The sequence below is a fragment of the Brassica napus genome, chromosome A8 (assembly GCF_020379485.1).
Source record: "Brassica napus cultivar Da-Ae chromosome A8, Da-Ae, whole genome shotgun sequence".
Classification (NCBI taxonomy): domain Eukaryota; kingdom Viridiplantae; phylum Streptophyta; class Magnoliopsida; order Brassicales; family Brassicaceae; genus Brassica; species Brassica napus.
The window spans coordinates 483,268-509,101 of record NC_063441.1 but is presented as its reverse complement, the minus strand read 5'-3'; the positions used below and the strand labels follow the sequence as shown (position 1 = coordinate 509,101).

General features: G+C 37.1%; 6 protein-coding genes across 9 annotated transcripts; 4 read left to right on the top strand and 2 right to left on the bottom strand.

The window, feature by feature from the left end:
- The first annotated feature begins 3,066 nt into the window (after positions 1-3,066).
- Positions 3,067-6,032, top strand: LOC106358621 (beta-amylase 5-like). Its single transcript, XM_048738416.1, has 7 exons — positions 3,067-3,521; positions 3,636-4,043; positions 4,280-4,444; positions 4,573-4,839; positions 5,072-5,281; positions 5,385-5,621; positions 5,719-6,032. The coding sequence occupies exons 1-7, from the start codon at positions 3,453-3,455 to the stop codon at positions 5,857-5,859; spliced, it is 1,497 nt and encodes a 498-aa protein (XP_048594373.1). The 5' UTR covers positions 3,067-3,452; the 3' UTR covers positions 5,860-6,032.
- Positions 6,033-6,788: 756 nt separating this feature from the next.
- On the top strand, positions 6,789-8,446 carry LOC125577232 (KIN17-like protein). Its single transcript, XM_048738418.1, has one exon. It carries the CDS (start codon positions 6,900-6,902, stop codon positions 8,061-8,063), a length of 1,164 nt encoding a protein of 387 aa, XP_048594375.1. The 5' UTR covers positions 6,789-6,899; the 3' UTR covers positions 8,064-8,446.
- A 1,415-nt stretch (positions 8,447-9,861) lies between these two features.
- On the top strand, positions 9,862-11,257 carry LOC106360357. The gene is made up of 3 exons (XM_013799939.3): positions 9,862-10,407; positions 10,495-10,738; positions 10,866-11,257. The coding sequence occupies exons 1-3, from the start codon at positions 10,356-10,358 to the stop codon at positions 10,921-10,923; spliced, it is 354 nt and encodes a 117-aa protein (XP_013655393.2). The 5' UTR covers positions 9,862-10,355; the 3' UTR covers positions 10,924-11,257.
- An 862-nt stretch (positions 11,258-12,119) lies between these two features.
- On the bottom strand, positions 12,120-15,731 carry LOC125577231 (ruBisCO large subunit-binding protein subunit beta, chloroplastic). Of its 3 annotated transcripts, none has more exons than XM_048738414.1 (15): positions 15,620-15,731; positions 14,959-15,181; positions 14,744-14,869; positions 14,522-14,659; positions 14,337-14,432; positions 14,019-14,261; positions 13,699-13,933; positions 13,441-13,610; positions 13,272-13,349; positions 13,109-13,180; positions 12,928-13,032; positions 12,760-12,852; positions 12,584-12,676; positions 12,383-12,506; positions 12,120-12,283 (listed from the first exon to the last, which is right to left on the bottom strand). In XM_048738414.1, the coding sequence occupies exons 2-15, from the start codon at positions 15,172-15,174 to the stop codon at positions 12,270-12,272; spliced, it is 1,803 nt and encodes a 600-aa protein (XP_048594371.1). In that variant the 5' UTR covers positions 15,175-15,181; positions 15,620-15,731; the 3' UTR covers positions 12,120-12,269. The 3 variants fall into 3 exon arrangements, with proteins under 3 accessions (XP_048594371.1, XP_048594372.1, XP_048594370.1); XM_048738415.1 differs by having other exon boundaries at positions 15,578-15,630; XM_048738413.1 differs by lacking the exon at positions 15,620-15,731 and adding an exon at positions 15,435-15,557.
- A 2,113-nt stretch (positions 15,732-17,844) lies between these two features.
- On the top strand, positions 17,845-20,115 carry LOC125577228 (2-oxoisovalerate dehydrogenase subunit beta 1, mitochondrial). 2 transcript variants are annotated; one of them, XM_048738411.1, is made up of 12 exons: positions 17,845-18,162; positions 18,331-18,442; positions 18,529-18,564; positions 18,632-18,691; positions 18,767-18,824; positions 18,889-19,076; positions 19,158-19,226; positions 19,293-19,379; positions 19,455-19,550; positions 19,628-19,705; positions 19,776-19,862; positions 19,940-20,115. In XM_048738411.1, the coding sequence occupies exons 1-12, from the start codon at positions 17,996-17,998 to the stop codon at positions 19,973-19,975; spliced, it is 1,074 nt and encodes a 357-aa protein (XP_048594368.1). In that variant the 5' UTR covers positions 17,845-17,995; the 3' UTR covers positions 19,976-20,115. The 2 variants fall into 2 exon arrangements, with proteins under 2 accessions (XP_048594368.1, XP_048594367.1); XM_048738410.1 differs by having other exon boundaries at positions 17,859-18,162; positions 18,632-18,824.
- Positions 20,116-20,177: 62 nt separating this feature from the next.
- Positions 20,178-22,417, bottom strand: LOC125577229 (TATA-box-binding protein 2-like). The gene is made up of 10 exons (XM_048738412.1): positions 22,158-22,417; positions 21,847-21,925; positions 21,649-21,736; positions 21,437-21,508; positions 21,313-21,363; positions 21,147-21,191; positions 20,955-21,047; positions 20,780-20,881; positions 20,604-20,684; positions 20,178-20,519 (listed from the first exon to the last, which is right to left on the bottom strand). The coding sequence occupies exons 2-9, from the start codon at positions 21,921-21,923 to the stop codon at positions 20,610-20,612; spliced, it is 603 nt and encodes a 200-aa protein (XP_048594369.1). The 5' UTR covers positions 21,924-21,925; positions 22,158-22,417; the 3' UTR covers positions 20,178-20,519; positions 20,604-20,609.
- Between the last annotated feature and the right edge of the window lie 3,417 nt (positions 22,418-25,834).

The following is a 25,834-nucleotide window of genomic DNA, read 5'->3' as shown; positions in this document are numbered from 1 at the left end:
CAAAACTGTTCCTGGTGATAGAAGACAAGTTGTCTCACAAGCGCTTAATAACAAGATTTCCTATGAAACAAACCAGGAGCTTATCACCATCCCGACTGCGGCTGAAATCCACTTGGCATTACTTGCTATCCATCCGGGCAAGGCTCCAGGCCCGGATGGTTTCTCTGCAAGTTTTTTCCAAGAAAATTGGAGCACTGTTGGACCTGATATTGTATATGAGATCCAGGGCTTCTTCTCTTCCGGCGTCTGGCCGAGATCCTTAAACGACACCCATATCAGACTAATTCCTAAGAATACTGGGGCTAAAACAGTGGCGGACTACAGACCAATTGCACTTTGCAACGTCTATTACAAAATAGTCTCTAAACTATTAGCCAACAGATTCAAACAAATCCTTCTGGATTTGGTGTATGAGAACCAATCTGCCTTTGTACAAGGGAGGGCCATTACTGATAACATCCTCATCTCCCATAAAGTCCTCCATTTTCTGAAAACCTCCAAGGCCTCCAAGCGGTGCTCAATGACAGTGAAAACTGATATGAGCAAAGCTTATGACCGGCTTGAATGGGATTTTATCGAAGAGGTTATGATCCATCTAGGCTTCCATAGCATTTGGATTAACTGGATTATGCAGTGCATCAAAACTGTCTCCTACTCATTCCTGGTTAATGGATCAGCGCAAGGAAGAGTCAAACCTCAGAGAGGAATTCGTCAAGGAGACCCCGTCTCGCCCTATATTTTTATCCTTTGCAGCGAGGTCTTGTCTGGATTGTGTAGAAAAGCGCAAGAAGAAAGAAAGCTGATTGGTATTAGGGTGGCCACTAACAGCCCTAGAGTTAAGCACCTATTGTTTGCTGATGATACCCTCTTTTTCTGTGGAACAAACACCAGAAGTGTGACCACGCTCCAACAGATCCTCTTTCTTTATGAGAAAGCATCAGGGCAAAAGATCAACCACCAAAAATCAGGGCTAACGTTTTCAAACCAAACTCTCCAAGAGCTAAAGGATAAGATTAAATCTGCGCTTGGCATTCAAAAGGAGGGAGGATCAGGGAAGTATTTAGGACTTCCTGAGCATTTTGGAAGAAAGAAAAGAGACCTATTTACGTCTATTATGGAAAGGATCCGACTGAGAGCTAAAGGTTATTCTACAAGACATCTATCTACAGCGGGGAAAATGACCCTCTTCAAAAGCGTTTTGTCTGCTATTCCTAATCACTCTATGCAATGATTCAAGCTACCTCAGTCCTTATGTAAAAGAATACAATCTGAGTTGACAAGGTTTTGGTGGGATTCTAACACAGGAACCAGGAAAATGTCATGGGTGTCTTGGGATACTATGACTAAGTCCAAGAAGGATGGAGGATTAGGTTTCAGAGACATACAAGCCTTCAACGATGCCCTGTTAGCTAAGCTCAGCTGGCGTATTATGGATAACCCCTCCTGCTTGTTAGCTCGAGTACTCAAAGGAAAATACTTCCAAGATCAAGAGTTTCTTCAGGCTACCACACCAGCTTCATGTTCTCACGGCTGGAGAGGTATAATGATAGGAAGTGACCTCATTAAAGAGCAATTAGGATGGGCTATCGGAAATGGCAAAAATGTTTCAGGTTGGAATGATGATTGGCTTTCTACAGTAGGTCCTGAAAGACCAGTGGGTCCAGCCCCTGAAGTAGAAACTAATCTAAGAGTATCAGATCTTATGTCTAGCGAGACTAAGGACTGGGACAGACAGAAAATTGAACGATCATTTCCTCTCCTATTGGGAAACATTCTTAGCATTAAACCAAGCAAGAAGGGCGGAGAAGACAAACTAATTTGGTTGAAACACAAGTCTGGTGCCTATACAACTAAGACAAGATATTACTCAGCTCGGGAAAAACATCAACAGCAACTCGACAACAATTCAGAGGCAACAATCACACAAGAATGGCTAAATGAAGTTTGGAAGATCACAACAGCCCCTAAGCTCAAGCTATTCATCTGGAAAATCAAACATGGAGCTCTCCCGGTTGGTGACAGACTAGAAGCAAGACATATCCTAACAGGAGCTAAATGCACTCATTGTGGAAGTGATGAAACCATTACACATTTATTTTTCCAATGTCCTTTTGCTCTAAGAGTCTGGGAGTTAGTACCTTTTTCTGGAGGTTTCGCTCCTCTGTCTCAGAACAGTTTCAACGAGGAATGGCAACGACTGCTCCAACTGACGGTTCTCCCTCCGGTCGGCCTAGGAAGATGCCCTCTGGCCCCCTGGATCATCTGGTCTATTTGGTCTGCTAGAAATCAAAAAATATTTCAACAAAGATCTTTCACTGCTCAAGAGACTATCTTAAAGGCTATGGTAGATGCTAAGGAATGGCAAGATGCCCAATCCTTTGAGTTACCTTTAATTCTTAGGAAACCTCATCCCCAAGACACGCTAGCTGTGGAAATTACTTGTCGATCGGACGCAGCTTGGAAGAAGGAAACTCACACGGCTGGAATGGCGTGGAGTTTCTCCCGGAATCAAAGTGAGAGAATCAGTTCTCACAGTCAATCATCAGCATTTGTGATCTCGTCCATCATGGCAGAAGGACTAGCAATGCTTGCAGCGGTGGAACACGCCATCGACCTACAGATGAGAAGTGTGGTTTTTAAATCGGATTCCTTGCAACTGGTGGCAGCAATTGCAGATGGAACTGGAATCTCTGAACTCCATGGAATACTCTCTGATATCTATTTCCTATCTCAATGTTTTGATGTTGTATCGTTTAGGTTTTGTCGTTGTGAACTTCTATGTTTTGAAGATACCCTGGCGAAAAAAGCCCTTTCAGACTTTGTACCGAGTCTGGGACCTGTACCGGCTCCAGTTTGATGGTTTTTGATGAATTTCGGTTATGCACAAAAAAAAGAATGTTTCTTAAAGAAAAGCTTAATTAATTTCAGTAAAAAAAAAAGCTTAATTAAGTTGTTTTTTCTTGGCCCTGTAATCTGTGGAGCATGCTGCATACATCAGTTTAACTCAAAAGTCAACTACTTCTAATTTCCGACCAGACAGATAGACGTGGTTCCTTGTAATATACCGCGTTTATTGTGATTTTTTTCTCGATTTTTATTTATTTAACTCAAAATATATTTCACTAGCTGTACTTCTTAATTATGAACGCGATTAGTTAATGTCTCAATCAAGATACGATAATCTTTGAGTTGAATTCGAACGTCCAAATAATTAAATAGTACATCTGGCCATATGCTCTCCAATCTTTCTTTATTTTTTATTTATTTTGGGGAAAATATTGATTAATTAAGCGATTATCTTTCTAGCAAATTATCCGGTTCTGTCTTCTTCCTATTTTCCTAGATCTTCCTCGTGATATATTGATGAAACTTATGAAGAACAAATAGAAGAGAAAAATATATACAAAGAAAAAAAAGTCTGAACTTTGTTTTTTCCTGATTTTAGAGGAATAATGGAAGACATAAATCGCAAGGAAAAGCTTTTTCTCAACTACGTTCCTGTCTACATTGTGCTTCCTCTTGTAAGTAAAACAAACACAAAAACATTTTTTTGGTATTTTACTCTATATATTGTTTGGAGCAATCTATTATATATATACAATGCAGCTAACTAGTATATACTGGTATGAATGCAGTTTGGAATAGTGGCTAAAGATAACAAACACGCAGAATTAGAAACTACAGAAAGGAACTTGAAGCGTCTCAAGAAGGAGGCTTGCATCGATGGTGTGATGGTCGATGTGTGGTGGGGGATCGTCGAGTCCAAAGCCCCCAAGGAATATAACTGGAACGGTTACAAAGAGCTGTTTAAGATGGTCAAGCGTTTGGAACTCAAAATCCATGCCATTATGTCTTTCCACAAGAGCAGCCAAAACAGAAAAACCACCTCTCTGCCGAGCTGGGTAGTCCAAGTTGGCAAAGAGAATCCCGATATCTATTACACCGACCGCAAAGGCTTTCGAAATGACGAGTGCCTCAGCCTTGGGGTCGATAATGAACCTCTCTTTGATGATGTAAATGGTACAAAACGTACTGCCATACAGGTAACTAAATCATATGCTTGAATGGTAACATTAACTATTAATACATAGCGTCATTTTGCTCAATTATGACTTCCAACTTAAAACAAATTGCTAATGAGAGTGAGTTGACTCTAACCTTTTATATATTACTTCATTAGTTTTGAATAGGAGACTTTCATTCATTCAATTAATACGTCTGCATGCACTTTCACCCATTGCAACAACCCTAGTTTCCACTAATCATATGGCACTATCAGATATACAGTGACTACATGAATAGCTTCAAAGAAAACATGGCAGAGTTTCTAGAAGACGGTGTGATAGGGGCAATTGAAGTAGGCCTAGGACCCAATGGAGAACTTTGTTACCCTTCGTTTCCATCAGATCAAAGGTGGACATTTCCCGGCATTGGAGAATTTCAGGTTCCAGAATATATATATATATATATATATATATATATATATATATATATATATATACTAATTGTTTCATCTGGCTCTAGATCAAATCTAAATATCCATCCTAAACAGTGAGTTGATATTAATACCAGTGCTACGACAAATACTTGAAGAAAGATTTCGAGAATGCAGCAAAGAAGGCAGGACACTCGATGTTGGATCTTTCAAAAGAAGATTTTGGAGATTACAACAGCAAGCCAGATGAAACTACATTTTTCAAGGAAAATGGGACATACACAACGGAGAAGGGGGAGTTCTTCTTGGAATGGTACTCCAACAAACTTATCTTCCATGGTGATCAAATCCTAAGAGAAGCCAACAAGATCTTCACCGGCCTCAAAATTGACTTGGTTGCCAAGGTACTACACATAAACACTCATGCCGGATCCGGGCACAATCTCAAGAAATTTGAATGTTATATACATAGACATAACCCTTTAAATTATATAATTTTAATTTTCAAGTTCTTAAGAAATGTTTACGCCCCCAAAACTCTTAGATCCGGCTCGAATACAAAATTTTGAACTGACATGTCACAAATTGTCTTTTTTTTTTTCTTGCTATCACATTCTCGGTTTATATATACCATAGGTTTCAGGAGTTCACTGGCTGTACTACCATCCCAGCCACGGGGCAGAACTAACTGCTGGTTATTACAACCTTTATGACAGAGATGGTTACCGTCCGATCGCTAGGATGCTATACAAACGCAACTGCTTTCTCAACTTTAGTTGCCTTGAGATGAAATATTACAACTATTCAGAGGAAGCCTTATCTGCTCCCGAAGAACTTGTTAAAGCGGTAATTCACCAAAAAAGAGTCTTATTACAGTTACAAACATACAAGTAACTATTCTCAAATGGTTTTCTTAGTAAATCATTGTTTTGTTTGGTGTCTTTGTAAGGTCTTGAGCAAAGCGTGGAAAGAAGGCATAGAAGTGATTGGTGCAAACACATCGGAAATTAAAAATGCGGAAGGTTACAACCAGGTTCTTCTTAATGCAAGACCAAACGGTTCTAACCCGAAGGGAAAGCCAAAACTCAAAGTGCACAGTTTCATGTACCTGCGATTGTCGGAAACAATTTTTAGTAGAAACTATGACATGTTCAAGAAGTTTGTGAGGAACATGCATGCAGATCAAGTAAGTATTGGCAAGGCCATGAAATTGTTTCTTGGTATGAATCTACATCACAGGTACACATGATGTAACAAAATCTTTTTGTTTTGAAATGGACTAGGATTACTGTGGAGATGCAGAGAAGTATGCCCATAAGGTCGAGTCGAATTCAGCGATCACCATTGAGGAAATATTGGCTGCCACCAAGTCAAGTGGATCATTCAAGTGGGACGAGGAGACCGAAGCTAAGGTTGATGGTTGAACCTATGCAGCCACACGAAATCGCAAATCTACTTACAAAATTTCTATAGCTTCTTTTAATCCTTTTTAATAAAAATAAAAAACCAAATATTGGACGTTGCACCAAATGGAGGTGAACAAAATATCCACACTCAAATAATCAAGGGAAAATTGACCCTAATTACCTGGTGAAATTTTTTGAACGAGTTCTAAACTGGCACTGCTAATCCAATGACCGATTCCAAACCCGATCAAAATAAGAACAAGTTGAGTATCCGCAAGTATCCTAAATATAAATATATTAGTTATAATAATAAATTATAATAATTTCAATACCCAAATTAATATTATAACCTGAATATATTTTTATTTTTAGATATTTTGAATATTATACAAAATACCGAACCAACATGTAATAACGTAGTTACTTTCGATAAAAATGATTCAAACCGTATACTTTTGGTTATTTTGGGTAAATTTAGGTAGTTTAAAATTTTAAATACTTATATTCTTAAACCAAAGTAGTATCCTAGTTCCTAAATATAAATATAATTCCAAAAATATTAGTTATAATAATAACTGTAATAATCTCAATATGCAAATTACTATCATAAATATGAACTATTTTTATTTTTATATATTTTGAGTGTAATAGATATTTTCGGATAATTGTTTTTACTTTATGTACAAAATAATGAAATATCCAACCGTTAAAATATGATGCAAACCATTATTTTGGGTAAATTTAGAGGCATTGAAGACAAAATGTTTGACCAAAAACAAGCAATTGAAACTGTATTGGATGGGAATGGGATACATCCGAGTAAAAGTTGGGTTACGCGCACACATCAAAAATATAGATGAAACCGAACCACATATGGGCTAATGTGTAGGCTCTACTACATATTATATAGGCCCATTAGTGAGTTTCGCTAATCATCCATCTCTTCGATTCTTCGCGAAAATATTAATTTGGGTATTGAAAATTTTCCTTCTGAATTTTTCGAAATCCCTAGATTCCAATCCCCAAAGAACCCTAATTCGATTCGATTCGATTCAACGATGGGCAAGAACGATTTCCTCACCCCGAAGGCGATCGCGAACCGCATGAAGGCGAAAGGGCTCCAGAAGCTCCGGTGGTACTGCCAGATGTGCCAGAAGCAGTGCCGCGACGAGAACGGGTTCAAGTGCCACTGCATGAGCGAGTCTCACCAGCGTCAGATGCAGGTCTTCGGCCAGAACCAGCGGCGCGTCCTCCAAGGCTACTCCGAGGAGTTCGAGAAGACCTTCCTCGATCTCATGCGTCGGAGCCACAGGTTCTCTCGCATCGCCGCCACCGTGGTGTACAACGAGTATATTAATGATAGGCACCATGTGCACATGAACTCGACGGAGTGGGCGACGCTGACGGAGTTTATAAAGTATTTGGGGAAGACGGGGAAGTGTAAGGTCGAGGAGACGCCTAAAGGGTGGTTTATTACTTATATTGATAGAGACTCGGAGACGATTTTTAAAGAGAGGTTGAAGAATAAGAGGGTGAAGAGTGACTTGGCTGAGGAGGAGAAGCAGGAGAGGGAGATTCAGAAACAGATTGAGAGAGCCAAGGAAGGTGAAGGTGAGGGTGAGGAGAAGAAGAAAGGTGAAGACTTTGGGTTGAAGAGTGGTGTTGTTAAGGTTGGGTTTTCACTCGGTGGAGGGGCTAAACAGGTTGTTACTACGGGTGAGAGCTCGAAGCGTGTGTTTGAGGAGGAAGAGAATGAGAGAGATGAGAAGAAGAGGAAGAAAGGTGGAGACTTGGAGAAAGAGAGAAGGTCTGCTTTGGATGAGTTGATGAAGGAGGAAGAGAGGAAGAAGGAGAGGATGAATCGCAAGCCTTACTGGCTGTTCCAAGGGATTGTTGTGAAGGTGATGAGTAAAGCTCTGGCGGATAAAGGGTACTATAAGCAGAAGGGGGTTGTGAGGAAGGTGATTGATGACTATGTTGGGGAGATTGAGATGATTGATTCGAAGCATGTGCTGCGAGTTGATCAGGAGGAGCTTGAGACTGTGATTCCACAGATTGGAGGGTTGGTGAAGATTGTGAATGGGGCGTATCGTGGTTCAGTTGCGAAGTTGTTGGGCGTGGATACGGAGAAGTTCTGTGCTAAAGTGCAGATTGAGAAAGGTGTCTATGAAGGGAGAGTCATCAAGTCCATTGAGTACGAGGATATATGCAAACTAGCTTAGTTACTATATCCTTAGACCATTACATCAGCTTTATGGTACCTTGTGTTTCTACTTTGAACCCTTTCTTTGTGTCTGCAAGTGAGTTTAAGACAACTCACTGTTATGATAAAACAGAGTGTTCAAAAGATTCTGGCATTTGGTTTCTTTTTATTCTCTTTTGTCCAGCCAAGCGAACAGGGTTGCATCTCAGAGGGTTTAAGATGATGGGTTTGACTGCAATTATGATCCCTGATGGTTTGCGAGTCACCGAAGGTACTGCAGATAAGATTCTGTTTCATGACATGTTCTTGACTGGATTATCTTTAATTTTCATTGGTTTACTCAATGTGATTGTACGTGTGACTACTCTAGTATCTTTAAGAAACCCTGTGGTGTTTTGATTATGCTTTCTCAAACAAAGCTCGAATTATAAAATTCCCAAGTTGACTTCTGAGATGAAATGCCGTTAAGGGGTAAACACATTTAGGTTCATAAATATTGTAACTATAGATACATTAACAGTTGCCTGGACTAAGTCCTCACAAAAGCAAACACTCTAGTGTGAATTGTAGGAGAAGACCAACCTTTCATCATCTCCAATGGGCACCAACAATATTAACGGCCCAATAATTATAAAACAGTAAGATTCTCGTGGACTTTTTTTGTTTGTTTATATATTGATAGAGATGAACATTTTGGAATAAGTTTACACCTGAAAAGACAATTATCCACAAGCCCTTTCCCTTTGGAGGCAATCAATCAATTAAGCATAGAGGTGTCAAATGGGCGGGCCGTCCAATGGTTACCCATGTCCATATACAAACGGGCTTAATATGGACAAACCCATTTTTCCCATTGGTTTTTATTGGACAAAATGTGGAAGACCATTAAGAAAATGGTCTTTATTGGTTTTGGGCTTTATGGACGTGGACTGTCCAATGGTCACAAAACCTAAGGTTTATAAAATTTAAGTTTTTCCGCTAAACTCGTAAAATCGATTTTTTCGCTTAAATTTTAATATCAAATTTTCCCGTCAGAACCAGAAAATCGAGTTTTTCCGCCAGAATCGCAAAGTTGAGTTTTTCTTCAAAACGCAAAATCGAATTTTCCCGCCAAAACCGGAAAATCGAGTTTTTCTGCGAAAACCGCAAAATCGATTTTTCTCACCAAAACTGAAATTGTTGTACTTATGAACTTATGTATTATTGTACTTATGAAATTATGGATGAATTTTAATTTTATGAACTTGTATATATAATTGTAGGCTTATAAATTAAAATTTTCTTATATAGTCATTATAGACCCCATGGCAAAACCGAAAAATCGAGTTTCTCAGCCAAAATCAGAAAATCGAGTTTTCCGCCAAAACCGCAAAAATGAGTTTTTTCCGCCAAAACTGAAAAATCGAGTTTTTCCGTCAAAACTGCAAAATCGAGTTTTTCCGTCAAAATCGTAAAATCAAGTTTTTCCGCCAAAACTGCAAAATCAATTTTTCCCGCCAAAACCGTAATTGTTGTATTTATGAACTTATGTATTGTTGTACTTTTGAATTTATGGATGAATTTTAATTTTATGAACTTTTATATATAATTGTATGCTTATAAATTAAAATTTAAAATTTTTTTATATGGTCATTATGGACCCCATGGCAGCCCATAAAAATATGGGTGTTAGTGGGTATGGTCTTTAATGGACATGGTTCTTAATGGACATGGTCACTTTGCTGTCCACAAACAATGAATGGACAAATGGATATGGGCTAATGGACATGGGCTCGCCCAGTTTACAGCTCTAATTAAGCAACCTCTTTATTATTTTTAAGGTTAGTCCGCTGTACAGTGAAAGTTTGGTTGGTTTCTTGGTCAAACCGTAATTAACAAACTTCCCAGATAATAAAGGAAGGGAGAATATTTAACAACACTAGTACAAGTCCACCACTTTATTATCTCTTTCTTCTTCCTCTATTTCCTTATTCTCAGGGAAATCAAATCAAATCAGTTTTTAAGGGTTTTTTTTAAACTGGTAGCATTCTTTCTCTGTCCCCTCTAAAATCAGAAAAGTATCTGCCTTTTCACATTCCTCAATCTTTGCTTTTTGTTCCTTCTCAAAAGGGAATCTTTACCTTCTTTCTTTTTCAGTTGTGGGTTTTGTCTGAAACCCCCTTTTCTGGGTTTATCTGTGTTTTTCTCTCTCTCTCTATCTTTCTCTTACAATTAAACAAACTGTGTGCTTTTCTCTCAAAGTTAGAGACTTTATTGTTCACACCAAATGGGCTAAACTCGGAGAAAGAGGTGTAAGAAATTTTCTCCATTGATGATCAACTGTTTCAAAGACCCATTACATGTTTTGATGACTGTTTTGCTTTGTAAGATCCTTTTTTTTTTATTAATCTGTTTATCTAAGCACTTCTTTGACATATACTCAAGTCTTTGAAATACAAATATTGTTTCAGCCACTAATGATGACGATGATGGTCATGAAGAGGCTGTTGTGGATGATCATAGGAATGATGTTAGGGAAGACTCAAAAGGGGACGCAAAGGAAGACGAATGTCAAGTTGTTTGTCCTACTCTCACTCTGACAAGTAGTCTCAGAAAGGTGGATTCTAATAAGAAGGAGAAGGAGAAGAAGAAGGTACAATGGGTGGATTTGATGGGGATAAAAGAGCTTGCTGAGATTCGAGAATTCGAAACCAGGTTGGTTAAAGTTATGTGTTGAAATTGAGATTCTTACATATAGGGACAGTTAGTTTGGTCATAATTTGTATGGAATCAGATTCTTTACTCTTTTGGAATGATGTGGTTATCTCATTTTTTCTTGCAGTGGAGAAGATGATATTGACTCTGATGGGGAGAAAAACTGTGTCTGTGTTATCCTTTGATCTGTCCATTTTAGTTTTGCTGGAGGATCCAAGGACAAAGGACAAAGGACAAAGCTGGTGGCTCCAGGCATTGTAATCCCATATACAGGGAGAATCTGCATTTGTGTACATACTGAAGCATTCTTTTCTTCTTCTCTAGAAAATGCTCTGCTTATATAAAAGTATAGATCTTTAACTTCATTCGTTTCTTCAAAACCGTTTTAATGGAGTTTGTTACAAATCTAGCAATCACTATGTATGTTGATATCTACTTATGCATATGAGTTTAACATGCACTATGTAAACCAAATGTCTACATTACAACTTTTATATCAGTCTGGAACAGGTTCTTGTCTTTGAAGCAGCTCTTTTTCATTTATAACAATAAGACTTTGTGTGTATGATTGTGTTGGCACTTTCCATGTCTAAGTTTTCTACTTATGTGTCATGTCAAGCTTGAAGCATATGTTATCAAAGTTGGCTTTAAGTAACAGCAAGTTTGATTTATCTTTTCCTGAGTAGTTGTTTGTTTGCAACATAGGAATCATGAGACCAAAGCCAATCACACTTTGGCTCATGTTGCATAGTTTGTCATATCACTTCGAGTGAAAACAAGATTGCTATGTATTAAACGGATCCAAGTGGAAGGGAGATGCGAATTTATGTATACGAAAGCAAAAGGACGAAGCTCACTGTGCCAGACCTGGAAAACATCAGGAGAGCTGATGTGGCTGTGAGTTGCTGAGCTGGCAAGAGGAGATGGCAGTTAGAGAGCAGAGGATGAGTGAAAGAATATAAATAGAAGTGTTACCTTTTTTTGTGGTTGATCGGTTTTGGTTAGACTCGATCAATAGGCTTGTCGAGTTCATCTCTTCAAGAAGACTGATTCTGAGAGCTTGTTCTCTGGATTTGATGGCTCAAGGCATCGTTTGTCGACTTGAGATTGTAACCGTTTGATGAGCAATAAGAATAGTACTCAACGCTTATCACACTCATGAAGCAGTTTGATGAATCTTGTGCCATTAACGCCAATCAACTCCTTGTTTGGCTTTAACAAGAAGTGGTTCACCACCTAAAGTTTTATGTCTCTTCTAGGCTTGATATGATATACTCGAGAGGAATTGTATCCATTTTCCAGCCAATTTGTATTGATTTTCATATGAAATGAAAGTAAATTTTCAAAAGTGATATATAGCAAAATGGTTTGTAACTTTGAATTACTAAGGAATTATGATTTATTCATACGATTGGTTCAAAATTTCAGTACACAGCACATTCTTTTGTTCAAAATCATTACAACTTGCTCATCTATTACAAAAGCTAGAAGGAATCAATTTCCGGCAGAGTTACTTTATTACCCCATCTCCTCAGTATCCATATCCTGAAACAAGAGAGAAGTAAACACAGAATCAGTGATGAGACATCAATGTTTTGGAGGATATTCACTGAAGAGTAAAAGTATTTGAATGTCTAAACCAACCTGAGTTGTCCATTGGGTTGCCTACGGGAACTGGCTCAGGCTCCTTGATCTCAACAACGACACAGTCAGACATCAAGAATGTCTTTGCAACCGAAGCTGCATGTTCCAAGCAACATCTCACAACCTAACCCAAATAAAACATACTCAGGTTCATGGATCTGTTAGCAAGCCAAAGACAGTTTATGCAAGCAAACAACTGACCTTAGTTGGATCGATGATTCCTGCAGCCATTAGATCCTCGTACTTGCCGGTTGCAGCATTGTAACCGAACTTCACATTATCGTTAGAAAGCACCTGCCAGTGTATACAAGAGAGCTCTTAAAGCATCTGATGTAAATCAAGAGCAAAAAGTGTGTAAAGGTTTTCTGTTAAACTACCTTCTCGCTAACTACGCTTCCATTTACTCCTGCATTCTTGGCAATCAGTTTCAGAGGGTAACTCAGTGCTCTTTTCACAATGTCCGCTCCAACCTGAAGTAAGAGAAGTTAGAGGTTAGAAGACCTGAAGGTTTAGGAATTAGAAACAGAATCCTTGATCAAATTTACCTTTTCTTCATCATTGTCAAGGGCGGCTTTAATGGCATCAACCTTGGAAGCAAGACGAAGCAGAGTACAACCACCACCAACGACAATTCCTTCCTCAACAGCAGCCTGCAGAATACAAATCCTGATCAGTATAGTTCACGAGTACAAGCTTTATTAAAAGCTCAGAAAAAAAACAAATCACCTTTGTAGCATTAAGAGCATCTTCAACTCTCAGTTTCTTCTCTTTGAGTTCTGTCTCAGTTTGTGCTCCGACCTTTTAACCAATACATAAAAGCTTTTACTTAATATCTCTCCAACATAGTGTATTCTTATATTAAATAATATTAATGAGGTTTGTAAGTAACCTGAATCACAGCAACTCCACCAGAGAGCTTTGCAATTCTCTCATTCAATTTTTCCTTCTCATAGTCTTGCTCTGCTTGCTGCACAAACCAAAGTAGCATACTACTGTTAAGTACAGTTTGGACAAAAAAAAGTAAGTAGAGATCATATAAGTCTACTACAAGCTGGTACCTCAATAAGGTTCTTAATTTGTGTAACACGCTTTTGCACTGCGTCTTGTGTGCTCCCATCACCCACAATGGTCGAAGTCTCCTTAGTGAGGACAACCTTTGCTGCATGTCCAAGAACCTCTTTTCCAGCTTTGTCAAGTGAAAGACCAACTTCCTCACGAATCACAGTCGCTGCAAGCACAGATAGAAAACAAGGACAAGATTAAAACCACAATGATTGTGCCTAAACACATGGCTCAGCACTGCACATTGATATTACCTCCAGTGAGGATGGCAATATCATCAAGGTATTGGCTCTTGCGCTCTCCAAATCCTGGTGCTTTGAGAGCTGCAATCTTCAGTGTGCCTCTAAGCTTATTAACAACAAGGGTCGCTAACGCCTCCTGCTCAATGTCTTCTGCGATAATTAAAATTGGGTATCCTCCTCTAATTGCATCCTCCAGAACACCAACAAGATCCCTTGCGTTGGTAATTTTCTTGTCAACAAGAAGCAACTGCAACACAATAAAAAATCCATTAGAGAACAGTTAACAGCTGCAAGACTATGATGGAGTGGACTCAGAATTTAGAAACAGTTACCTTGCAATTGTCGAACTCCACTGACATTTTCTCACTGTCTGTCACAAAGTAAGGAGAGACATAACCGCGATCAAACTGCATTCCTTCCACTACGTAGAGAGCGTTCTCGGCACTTTTACCCTCCTCAAGTGTCACCACACCCTTCCTGCCCACTCTGCTCATTGCTTCAGCGATCATACTTCCAATTTCTGCATTGTTACCCGCACTAACAGCTGCCACATCCGCAAGCTCACTGTCTTCAACCTACATCAGACATGACTACTTTCAGAATCTTTTGTCAAATATTCAAAGAAAGAGACTCTTAGAAAAAGTTGTAACCTCTTTAGACATTTTCTTGAGCTCGGCTACCAAAGCCTTTGCTGTCTTCTCAATGCCTCTAGTGATCAATACAGGGTTTGCACCAGCAGCCACCACCTGAATGACAAACAAATTTAGAGATTAAGATCACCATTCTTTTTGAGTTTCATCTCAAAAAGCTGAAAGAAAAAGAAGATTAGACATACCTTGACACCCTCAGCAATAAAACCTTGTGCAAGAACCACAGATGTTGTGGTACCATCACCGGCCAGGTCATTGGTCTTGGCAGCTGCTTGCCTAACAAGTTTAGCACCAATGTTCTCAACAGGGTCTTCCAATTCAACCTACAGCAGAAAGTTCTAAGTTAAAAGAGTCTTTTCAATAAAAAATAAATAAACATCATTATCAGAGGGTGAACGATTCCATACCTCCCTTGCAACAGTCACACCATCATTAACAATTCTTGGCGATCCATACTTGCTCTCAAGAACAACATTTCGCCCTTTAGGTCCAAGTGTAACACCAACAAGGTCTGCAAGCTTGTTGACACCAGCCTGGTTTAACAATGAATCACAAATAGTTAGCGGCAGCAGTAAAGTTTAGGGGCACACAGTTTCCGTTAGTAAAAAAAAAAGGTACTCACTTGAAGCTTCCTGATGGTAGTCCCGTCTTTGTTGAAATGCAACTCCTTGGCTGCACATACAACTGCAGGACTGGATCTTCTGAGCTTGGGGAACACGTTCTGCCTCCTCCCGAAAGAGCTTGAAGACAACTTGTTCATAAGCTTCTTATCCGTTTTGTGGGCATTTGGAGCAACCATGGAGCCAATGGAAGACGTTGCAGTGAAGGTTGATGCCATCTTTTCACTTCAAACACAGACAATCCAACAATCAGATAACATCTCTAAGATATATACAAAAAAAATGCTCTTATTTTCATCGATATAAGGTTTACATAATCAAAATAAACCAAAGAAACTACTAAACTAATGAAAATTCACATAAGAAAATCAGAGAAAATAGAAGAAAGGCGACACATTTTTTTTTAAGTAGAGCTCACTAAGAACAACACACCACTGAAAATCTAAGGAAAGAACCATTCAATTATGAACAAGAGTACCCAAAATCTTCATAGAAATGGATATTAAAAAGCTTAGAGCAAAATCTTATCCAACATAACAACACCAAACATAGACACAGAAGCATGAACGGAGCCGGTGAAAACGCAGAGGCTCAGATGTGTTAAAAGAGTACGAAACTAACAGAGAAGTAAAGCGAAGAAGAAGAAGAGGAGAAGTAAAGTACCACGGATAAGAAACACGGGAGCAGCTGAAGCAAGAAGTAGGTTTATCTCCTAGAGAGTGAGAGAGAGAGGGTGCTTTTAACGTTACCTGAGTGAATCTTGACCGTTGGATTTAACGATCCGGATAAGTTAATTGGATTTTCCTGGACCTCTTTCCCTTGTCTAATTTTAAATTGGGCCTTTTTCCTTGGCCCATTTCATCTAGAATAACATTATAAAATGTTTTTTTTTGTCTTTAATTTAATGGTGATTAATGAAAATCAATGTTTAAAATAGAAGAGTTAGGAGATTTGTTGAGAACTATCGACTAAGAGCACCATTAACCCTAGCACCTCAATTAGGGTGCTTAATTTTTTTTTTTAAGATTTTTTATCTAATTTAAAAATTAAAAATTAAAAACAAACCAATCACGGGCCGCCACGTGTCAGTGGAGTCTGCAAAACAGAACAAGGCGCTTAATTTGGAGTCAGAACCTGCGATGCTTATTATTTTTGTGGGACCACAGTTGATAAGCACCCCCTAAACAACTGGGATCTGTGGAAGCACCGTAGCCTATTCGTTAAGGTATAAAGGTTTCTACACCCAGGTCTCGGTTCAAATCCCAGACTATGCAATTTATTGCAGATTACAGGAAATCTAGGTTTCAAGTCCTGGAGAGAGCGGTTTATTAAACAATTATGCAGACTACAGAGGAAAGGCTTGCAAGGGATCTTCAACATTGTGCAAGTAAATCTGGCCAGGCGTGGATCTTCATAGGACGGTTCAGGTGATGCAGTTAGACGTAGGTCTTCATAAGGCAGGTAGTATTGTCGGTTGTCGAATCGTCTATGTAATATTTCCTATATCATAATTGTAAGATCATAATAAATCAGCGTTAAAAAAAAACAAGTGGGATAAATGTGCTCTTATGTCCTTCTTTTTTTTCTTGCATTTTTCCTTCTCCTTTTTCCTGCTTCAATCATAAAATTGTATTACTTGATAGAAAACTCAAAAAAAAAATTAAAGTATCAAGAACAGTTATGATTACTTACTAGGCTTAATGAGGCTGGGAGAATAATTATTAGGTGATTTTCTCAGACGATTACTTCTTCGAAGCTCTTCTGCTTCTCTTTCCTCTTCTTTGTTCTCTTTATCAGGGTGCTCTTCGTGCTCTTTATTCATTTCGTTCATGTCCTCTTCTTGGCTCCCAGTGCTCTCATCATCCTCGTGCTCTTGTTGAATGAGAGTATCACCACTCCCTCCTACATTCGTTAGCTCTTCGTGACTAGGAGAACGAGACTTATTCATTTCGTTCCAGTCATTAAAAAGATCTCCGCTATTTAAACTCTGAGACGGATCATGTTCCTGATTCTCAGGATCTACGTTATTCTGAGACTGATCACCACTTCCGGTTATAATCGGTTCCTGAGACTAATTATGTTCCTGAGACTGATCACCAGGAAAAACATTTTGAGGCGGTGACTCTTCTGCTTGATGAAGAGGGGAATTTTGGGGTGGCTCAACAGCAGGCTGTGGCTCAACACCAGGCTCTGGAAAAACTCGGTTGGATTGATCACTTCGGTAGAGATCTTCCCAAAAAGTTTTCCTTTTCTCTACCATCAAAACTTCTTTCCATCTGTTGAGAATCACGTGAAATGTTTGGAGTTCTTGGACTGTTGCCACTAGATGTTGCTCATCAGTTGTAGGTAACAAAAGAGACTCGATCTCCTGTAAAAAGCAAAAGAAAAACTATCTTGAAAAAGATTTTGAAAAAAAAAATAAAAAAAAATTCGAAAAAAAATTTCAAAAAAGAAATTATAAAAATTTTGAATCTGAAAACACATAATCTGAAACTATAAAAATTTTTATTTTATTTTATTTTATTTATTTTTGTTTGTTTATTTAATTTTAAACCAAGGTTATTAGAGATATTTTACCCTTTAATGAATGTCATTTTTGTGACTTTTTCCTTTTAATGCTATTTTTTAGACATAAACTTCAAAATGTGCGATTATTGACAATTACCCCTGTTTAAACCAGTTTGAGTAGCATTAAAGAATTGTTCCGCTGTAATGACCGATTTGCAGCTAGAACTTTGTTGAAAATTTTTGTCAAAAAAAAAACTTTGTTGAAAATTAAAACAAAAGTGTCAGTTGCAACTCGAAGATATCGATTCACGTGTCGGATCCTACGTGGCATGGGTATCGTCTTCTTCAATAACTCCGTGAGATTAACTTAGAAAAATCTGTTAACTTTCATCTAAAAGGACTCAGCTTTGATCTTATCTCTCTCTCTCTCACGAAGTGGTTGAGACTGTTGCCATAAATAAATAAAAGCTCTCTCTCTCTCTCAGATTGATTGTTTGGTGGGTTCGTCGAAAGCTTTGATCTTTTGCAAAAATGGCGTCTCTTTTAGGCAGATTCTGCCGGAAACTAGTTGTTCCGGGCTCTGCTCACGGATCACGGATGATTTCCACGACGGCGTGTGATTCAGAAGCCGTGAAGTCGTTGAACCTATACTCAGCGATCAACCAAGCTCTTCACATCGCCTTGGAAACCGATCCTCGGTAAGATCTTCTTCTTCATCCTTTAGCTTTAAGTGTTTGAGATAGCAAAAGCCTGTTTCTTGAAGTTTCTCATTTACTTGTTGTCTAAACCATTTTGAGTTCTTTGTCTTTAAGACATCAGACTGATCTTGTTTTGGACTTTTGGAACTCTCTTTTTTTCGTGGGAAGCTCTTACGTATTTGGGGAAGATGTTGGCTTTGGTGGAGTCTTTCGCTGCACAACAGGATTAGCTGAACGGTTCGGGAAGAACCGTGTCTTCAACACTCCTCTTTGTGAGCAAGTAATGTATCTTTGAATCCTTCACCTGCCTTCATGTGTTTCTCTAGTCTTTATTGTTCTTGATGAGCCATTCATATACACTTTCAGGGCATTGTTGGATTTGGTATTGGTCTAGCAGCAATGGTGAGTTCTTTCTTGTCTCCTTTATATTTCTGAAGTTGTGACATCTATGTGTGTTTGATCTTCACAGGGAAACCGAGCAGTTGTAGAAATTCAATTTGCAGACTATATTTATCCTGCTTTTGATCAGGTAAAAAGAGTGTTCCCCACCTTAGAGTTTGATTTTTCTACTGCTGAGTTTCTGATAAGAGGTTTTAACTCACAGATTGTTAATGAAGCTGCAAAGTTCAGATACCGAAGTGGTAACCAATTCAACTGTGGAGGTATAAACCTTGTCTTTAACTTGCCATCAGTATCTCTTTTACTCATTAGGGTCTTTTATCATAGGACTTACAATAAGAGCACCGTATGGGGCTGTTGGTCATGGTGGACATTACCATTCACAATCACCTGAGGCTTTCTTCTGCCATGTCCCTGGTATTAAAGTTGTTATCCCTCGGAGTCCACGAGAAGCCAAGGGGCTGTTGTTGTCCTCTATCCGTGATCCAAATCCTGTTGTCTTCTTTGAACCAAAGGTACTTCTCTTTCTCTCTTACACCACAAATCAGCTTCTCTTCTCGAGTGTAAATCTTGAGAAGCTTTGTTCTTCTTTTCAGTGGCTGTATCGTCAAGCAGTAGAAGAAGTTCCAGAGCATGACTATATGATACCTTTATCACAGGCCGAGGTATTATAATATGTTTACTTATCAAAAGTGTTTCTTTTAGACTGAAAAAGATGGGGTTGTTGTCAGGTTATTAGAGAAGGCAATGACATAACGCTTGTTGGATGGGGAGCTCAGCTTACTGTGATGGAACAAGCTTGTCTGGACGCGGAAAAGGTTTTAGATTTTATCTTTCAATTGAAAGATAATTGGTTCAAAGTTAGTAACATGGGTCTTGAATTAATAATGCAGGAAGGAATATCATGTGAACTGATAGATCTCAAGACTCTGTTGCCTTGGGACAAAGAAACAGTTGAGGCCTCCGTTAAAAAGACTGGCAGGCTTCTTGTAAGTTTCAAGCAATTGTCAGGTTTTTGTTTTTGTGTGGTCGTTCTTATGGATTGCTTTTGGCTTTGGGGTTGCAGATAAGCCATGAAGCTCCTGTGACAGGAGGTTTTGGAGCAGAGATCTCTGCAACAATCCTCGAACGTTGCTTCTTGAAGGTAAAAAGCTTAAGGTTTAATTCATCTAGAAGAGATTAAGTGGTTTTTTTAACTGCCGTTTTGTGTGCAGTTAGAAGCACCAGTAAGCAGAGTTTGTGGTTTGGACACACCATTCCCTCTTGTGTTTGAGCCATTCTACATGCCCACCAAGAACAAGGCAAGTTCATCTTCCTCATTATCTTCCCCTTTAAAAAAAAAGCATTATCTAATCATGGGTCTTCACGTTTGGTGCAGATATTGGATGCAATCAAGTCCACTGTTAATTACTAGCCATTCAATCTGTTTCTTCAGATAACTTTGATGAACTATAGTTTGTTGTTTTACATTTATGTATTATGAAAAGCTATCTTATGCAGTACTATGTGTTTATATGACAAAATGATAAGCAATGAAATGCTTGCCTAAATCCATCAAAGATTCACCAAAAACCGCTTTAATAATCGTTAAAACAGATCAATTAATACTCCAAACATTTCAGAGACTAAAACTGCAAATCTGCTTAAAGGAGTTTATTACAGAGTCTTGGTGTCTTATTACACAGGGTTAGCAGAGAAGTTCTAAGTTACTCTTTAACAATTTGGGTACTGTTCACTAATAAAACAAACATTACAGGAAACATGATACTTGGAAGAAACTCAGAACCAAAAAAACAGAATTGGAATCTCCATTCTGTACATACAGATTCTGGTTTTCAATCTGAATCAAACCAAGTCCTTTGTTGAAGGAAATTAACCTCACCAAGCGCTTGCCACCACTGGGATCTCTAGTTCATGGCAATCCAAACATGTTTTCTTTGATTTTTGATGTATAGGCTCTGCTTGTACAAAAAAGATCTATAATCAAACCACTTGTGGTTCATTCAAGAGCTATGAAAAAAAAAAGAATGTTGGAAACTTACATACTATCATTGCTGGATTTTCCTGAACTCTGTAAGAACTGGGTAGATATTCTCAAAGGCCGTGTAAGTCTCTTCTCTCATCTAATAAGTGCAACCCAAGGATTTAATCAGATGACCAAAGTATTTTTTCATGACAAAATTTGTTAATCATCCGAGAGAAATTAAGATTAGTTTACCTTGGCTCCAGTTATAACAATCTTCCCTGACACGAAAATCAGTAGCACAATCTTTGGTTGTTTCATCCTATATATCAGTCCTGGGAACAGCTCAGGCTCGTACTGGAGAGAGAGGAGAACCATCAGACCAATTATCTCCATCTAATGCTATACAACTCTTGAGGTGATCACTTACACTTGAGAAAGCACTGTGAGAGTATGCAAGACCTTCAAGCCTAATGGGGAATTTGACATCACAAGACCCTACAATGTTCTGAATCTTGAAATCCTGCATATCGTAAACAGAAAATTTCATTACTAGACTGTATAACAAAACGAATGGAACAATATATAGTGTATGTTGTATCAGAGATAGATCATTAAGTACCTTGAACTTTGCAGGAAAGCCAAGCTTTTGAACAATCCGAGCGTACTGAACAACAACAAAAAAAGAGTTCTTTAACAATAGTAGAAAATAAAACACCTACTGCAATTACATCAAGTTATGACTTACAGTGTTCCTAGAATACGAAAAGAAAATGAGACTGGTGTACCTTTCTCGCAGCCAGCTTTGAAAAATGTTCACTCTTAGCTCCGGTACACACCTAACAGTAGACAACATGTTAAAACATGAACATGGTAGATCAAGAAATGGTATAAAGCCAATATATAACATACCATTTTCCCAGAAGCAAAGATCAACGCTGTAGTCTTTGGCTCTCTTATCCTCATGATTACTGCAGCAAAACGCTGGAACAAGACACACAAGCAAGATTAAACTATATTCAAAATACAAAAACACAATTAGTTTGAACTGAGAAAAAAAAACACATTTAAATACAGAGCTGTAGAAAGACTAATGACTACTACAGCAAGAAACGAATGCGAACCTTGGGGTTATATTCAGCGTTGCGAGCCTGCAAAGCTATGGATTTAAGATCAAGCTTGCAGTCTAAGTTCACTGTCGAGACAATGTTTCTGAAACAAACAAAACAGACAAAAAGTTATAACCATGTCAGTCCACAAACACACAAACTCAAGAATCTATAAAAAGGGTGTTTATATAGACAAGAGAGGAGAGGACTCACTGAAGAGTTGGAATAATCCCTGAAGGATGCTTCATAAGGTCAACTGGTTGACTCCCCTCCATTCCTTGTTCAGCCATCCCTAAACACAACCAAATCAGCTAGATCTCGACACAAACAGTGTAATTGAAACTCGTGAGAATCTACAAACATCCACGAGACAGATAATAATTGTTTCACAATCAGACATAGACAGCTTTTGCTGAAACTAATCGAGAGAATCTGAGATCCAATTCTAAACAGCTACGAGGAAACTGAACCAGATCCGAGTGATTGAACCAATTAGAAACAGAGGGTAAGAATCAAAATCAGACCTTTCGTTAGTTTGCAGATCTCAAGTCTCGAATCTAGGGTTCCGTAACCCTCAAATGATTTGAAAAGGAGAAGGCTTTTATATATATATACAAAGAAGAAGAGAGAATTAGAGAGGGAAAGGGAGATTTTGTAATTTGTAAAATGGGATTTATAAAGGAAGAGAAGAGACTCGTTTTCTATCTCACTGCCTTCTCTCTTTGGGGATGAGGTTTTGGTCTGAAAGGTTGCGTTTTAGATCTGAGGAGCCTTAAGACATCTTTATAGGTATATATACTTTCCTTTACTACCCCTCAATCTTTTTGTCGGATGAGGGTAGTTCAGGGAAAACATGTTGAGTAATCTAATTTTACTGCCTTTGCTGTGATTGCTGGTGAACGACCACTCTTTGTCTGCCACGTATGATCCTACAAGATATAGTCTTATTAGATTTAGATGTATACAAACTGAGAATTAAAGTGATTTGTATTAAACTTATTGAACTTTTGATTTTAAAGAACAGTGTTTTAATCGTTGAGATGTTAGAAAACAGTGTGTTTCATTCGTTGTGGTTTAAAAGCGTTAGTGATAACCCTTGTTCGAAAACGCGGTTAACACGGCCGGAAACGCGGTGGTTATACGCTATACGGGAACATACCGTGGGATTATGCTTAATTCGGTTGATTGTACGGAACTGTTCTAAAACTTGAACTTTTTGGATATTTTGAAGTCCAAAATCCTTAAATATAGCGTAGATCTATAGCTTCAACGTGTAAACAACAATTAAAAAGCAAAAAAAAAAGGATTTTACTAAACTTTTTGTTGCGGCGGCTAAATATTGCAGAAACAGCTAATTGTGGTTAGTCAACCAATTTAGGGAGTATTATGAAGTTTTACTAAATTAATTGACAAAAAAATTTAAACGATGCCCATATACCATGAAAGATAGATTAATATAAATTAATACAAATGTAGAATGTGTTTAGAAATTTTAAAACAACAATAAAGATCATGAGCTTCAGTATATAGAGCATTTACCGAAAAATTAAATATTTTCGTAGGAGTTAGTTAACCTATAGATTTTGAGAAAAATTCAAAAAAATGAAAATTCTATTTTAATGCATAGTTGCATCCTTCACTAACATATGCTGAAGGCCAAAGAGGTTTGGAACCTTTGTTGTCTCCGTTTTTCTAGAGAATAACGATTTCATAGTGGTTAGTCAACCAATTTAGGGAGTGTTATGAAGTTTTACTAAATTAATTGACAAAAAATTTAAACGATGCCCATGTACCATTAAAGAGAGTTTAATATAAATTAATACAAATGTATAATGTGTTTAAAAATTTTAAAACAACACGAAAAATCATAGGCTTCAGTATATAGATCATTTACCGAAATATTAAATATTGTGTTAAACAATAGATTTTAAGAAAAAATCAAAAAAAAAAATTCTATTTTAATGCATACTTGCATCATTCACTAACATATGATGAAGTCAAAGAGGTTTGCAACCTTTGTTGTCTCCGTTTTTCTAGGGAATAGCGATTTTATAGTGGTTAGTCAACCAATTTAGGGAGTATTATGAAATTTTACTAAATTAATTAACAAAAAATTTAAACGATGCCCATGTACCATTAAAGAGAGTTTAATATATATTAATGCAAAAGTAGAATATGTTTAGAAATTTTAAAACAACACTAAAGGTCATAGGCTTCAGTATATAGATCATTTACCGAAAAATTAAATATTTTCGTAGGGGTTAACCCAAAGATTTTGAGAAAAATTTAAAAAAATAAAAATTATATTTAATGCATAGTTGTACCTTTCACTAACATATGATGAAGGTCAAAGAGGTTTGAAACCTTTGTTGTCTCCATTTTTCTATGGAATAGCGATTTTATAGTTGTTAGTCAACCAATTTAGGGAGTATTATGAAGTTTTACTAAATTAATTGACAAAAAATTTAAACGATGCCAATGTACCATGAAAGAGAGTTTAATATACAATAATACAAATGTATAATGTATTTAGAAATTTTAAAACAACACGAAAAATCATAGGCTTTAGTATATAGAGGATTTACCGAAAAATTAAATATTTTCGTAGGGGTTATTAACCCATAGATTTTGAGAAAAAATCAAAAAAATGAAAATTCTATTTTAATGCATAGTTGCATCCTTCACTAACATATGATGAAGGTTAAAGAGGTTTGGAACCTTTGTTGTCTCCGTTTTTCTAGGAAATAGCGATTTTATAGTGGTTACTTAACCAATTTAGGGAGTATTATGAAGTTTTACTAAATTTATTGACAAAAAACTTAAACGATATCCATGAAAAATTAAAGAGAGTTTAATATACATTAATACAAAAGTAAAATGTGTTTAGAAATTTTAAAACAACAATAAAAGTCGTAGGCTTCAGTATATAGATCACTTACCGAAAAATTAAATATTTTCGTAGGAGTTAACCCATAGATTTTGAGAAAAATTCAAAAAAATGAAAATTCTATTTTAATGCATAGTTGCATCCTTCACTAACATATGATGAATGTCAAAGAGGTTTGGGCATTTATTGTCTCCGTTTTTCTAGGGAATAGCGATTTTATAGTGGTTAGTCAACCAATTTAGGGACTATTATGAAGTTTTACTAAATTAATTGACAAAAAATTTAAACGATGCCCATGTACCATTAAAGAGCGCTTAATATACATTAATACAAATGTAGAATGTGTTTAAAATTTTTAAAACAACACGAAAAATCATAGGCTTCAGTATATAGAACATTTACTGAAATATTAAATATTTTCGTAGGGGTTAACCCATAGATTTTGAGAAAAATTCAAAAAATGAAAATGCGGTTTTAATGCATAGATGCATCCTTCACTAACATATGATGAAGGTCAAAGAGGTTTGAAACCTTTGTTGTCTCCGTTTTTCTAGGGAATAACGATTTTATAGTGGTTAGTCAACCAATTTAGGGAGTATTATGAAGTTTTACTAAATTAATTGACAAAAAATTTAAACGATACCCATGAAAAATTAAAGAGAGTTTAATATACATTAATATAAAAGTAGAATATGTTTAGAAATTTTAAAACAAAACTAAAGGTCATAGGCTTCAGTATATATATCATTTACCGAAAAATTAAATATTTTCGTAGGGGTTAACCAAAAGATTTTGAGAAAAATTCAAAATAATAAAAATTCTATTTTAATGCATAGTTGCATCCTTCACTAACATATGATGAAGGTTAAAGAGGTTTGGAACCTTTGTTGTCTCTGTTTTTCTAGGAAATAGCAAATTTATAGTGGTTAGTCAACCAATTTAGGAAGTATTATGAAGTTTTACTAAATTAATTGACGAAACAATTTAAACAATGCCCATGTACCATTAAAGAGTATTTAATAAACATTGATAAAAATGTAGAATGTGTTTAAAATTTTTAAAACAACACGAAAAATCATAGGCTTCAGTATATAGAGCATTTACCGAAATATTAAATATTTTCGTAGGGTTTAACCCATAGATTTTGAGAAAAATTCATAAAAATGAAAATTTTATTTTAATGCATAGTTGAATCTTTCACTAACATATGATGAAGGTCAAAGAAGTTTGGAACCTTTGTTGTCTCCATTTTTCTAGGGAATTGTGATTTTATAGTTGTTAGTCAACCAATTTAGGGAGTATTATGAAGTTTTA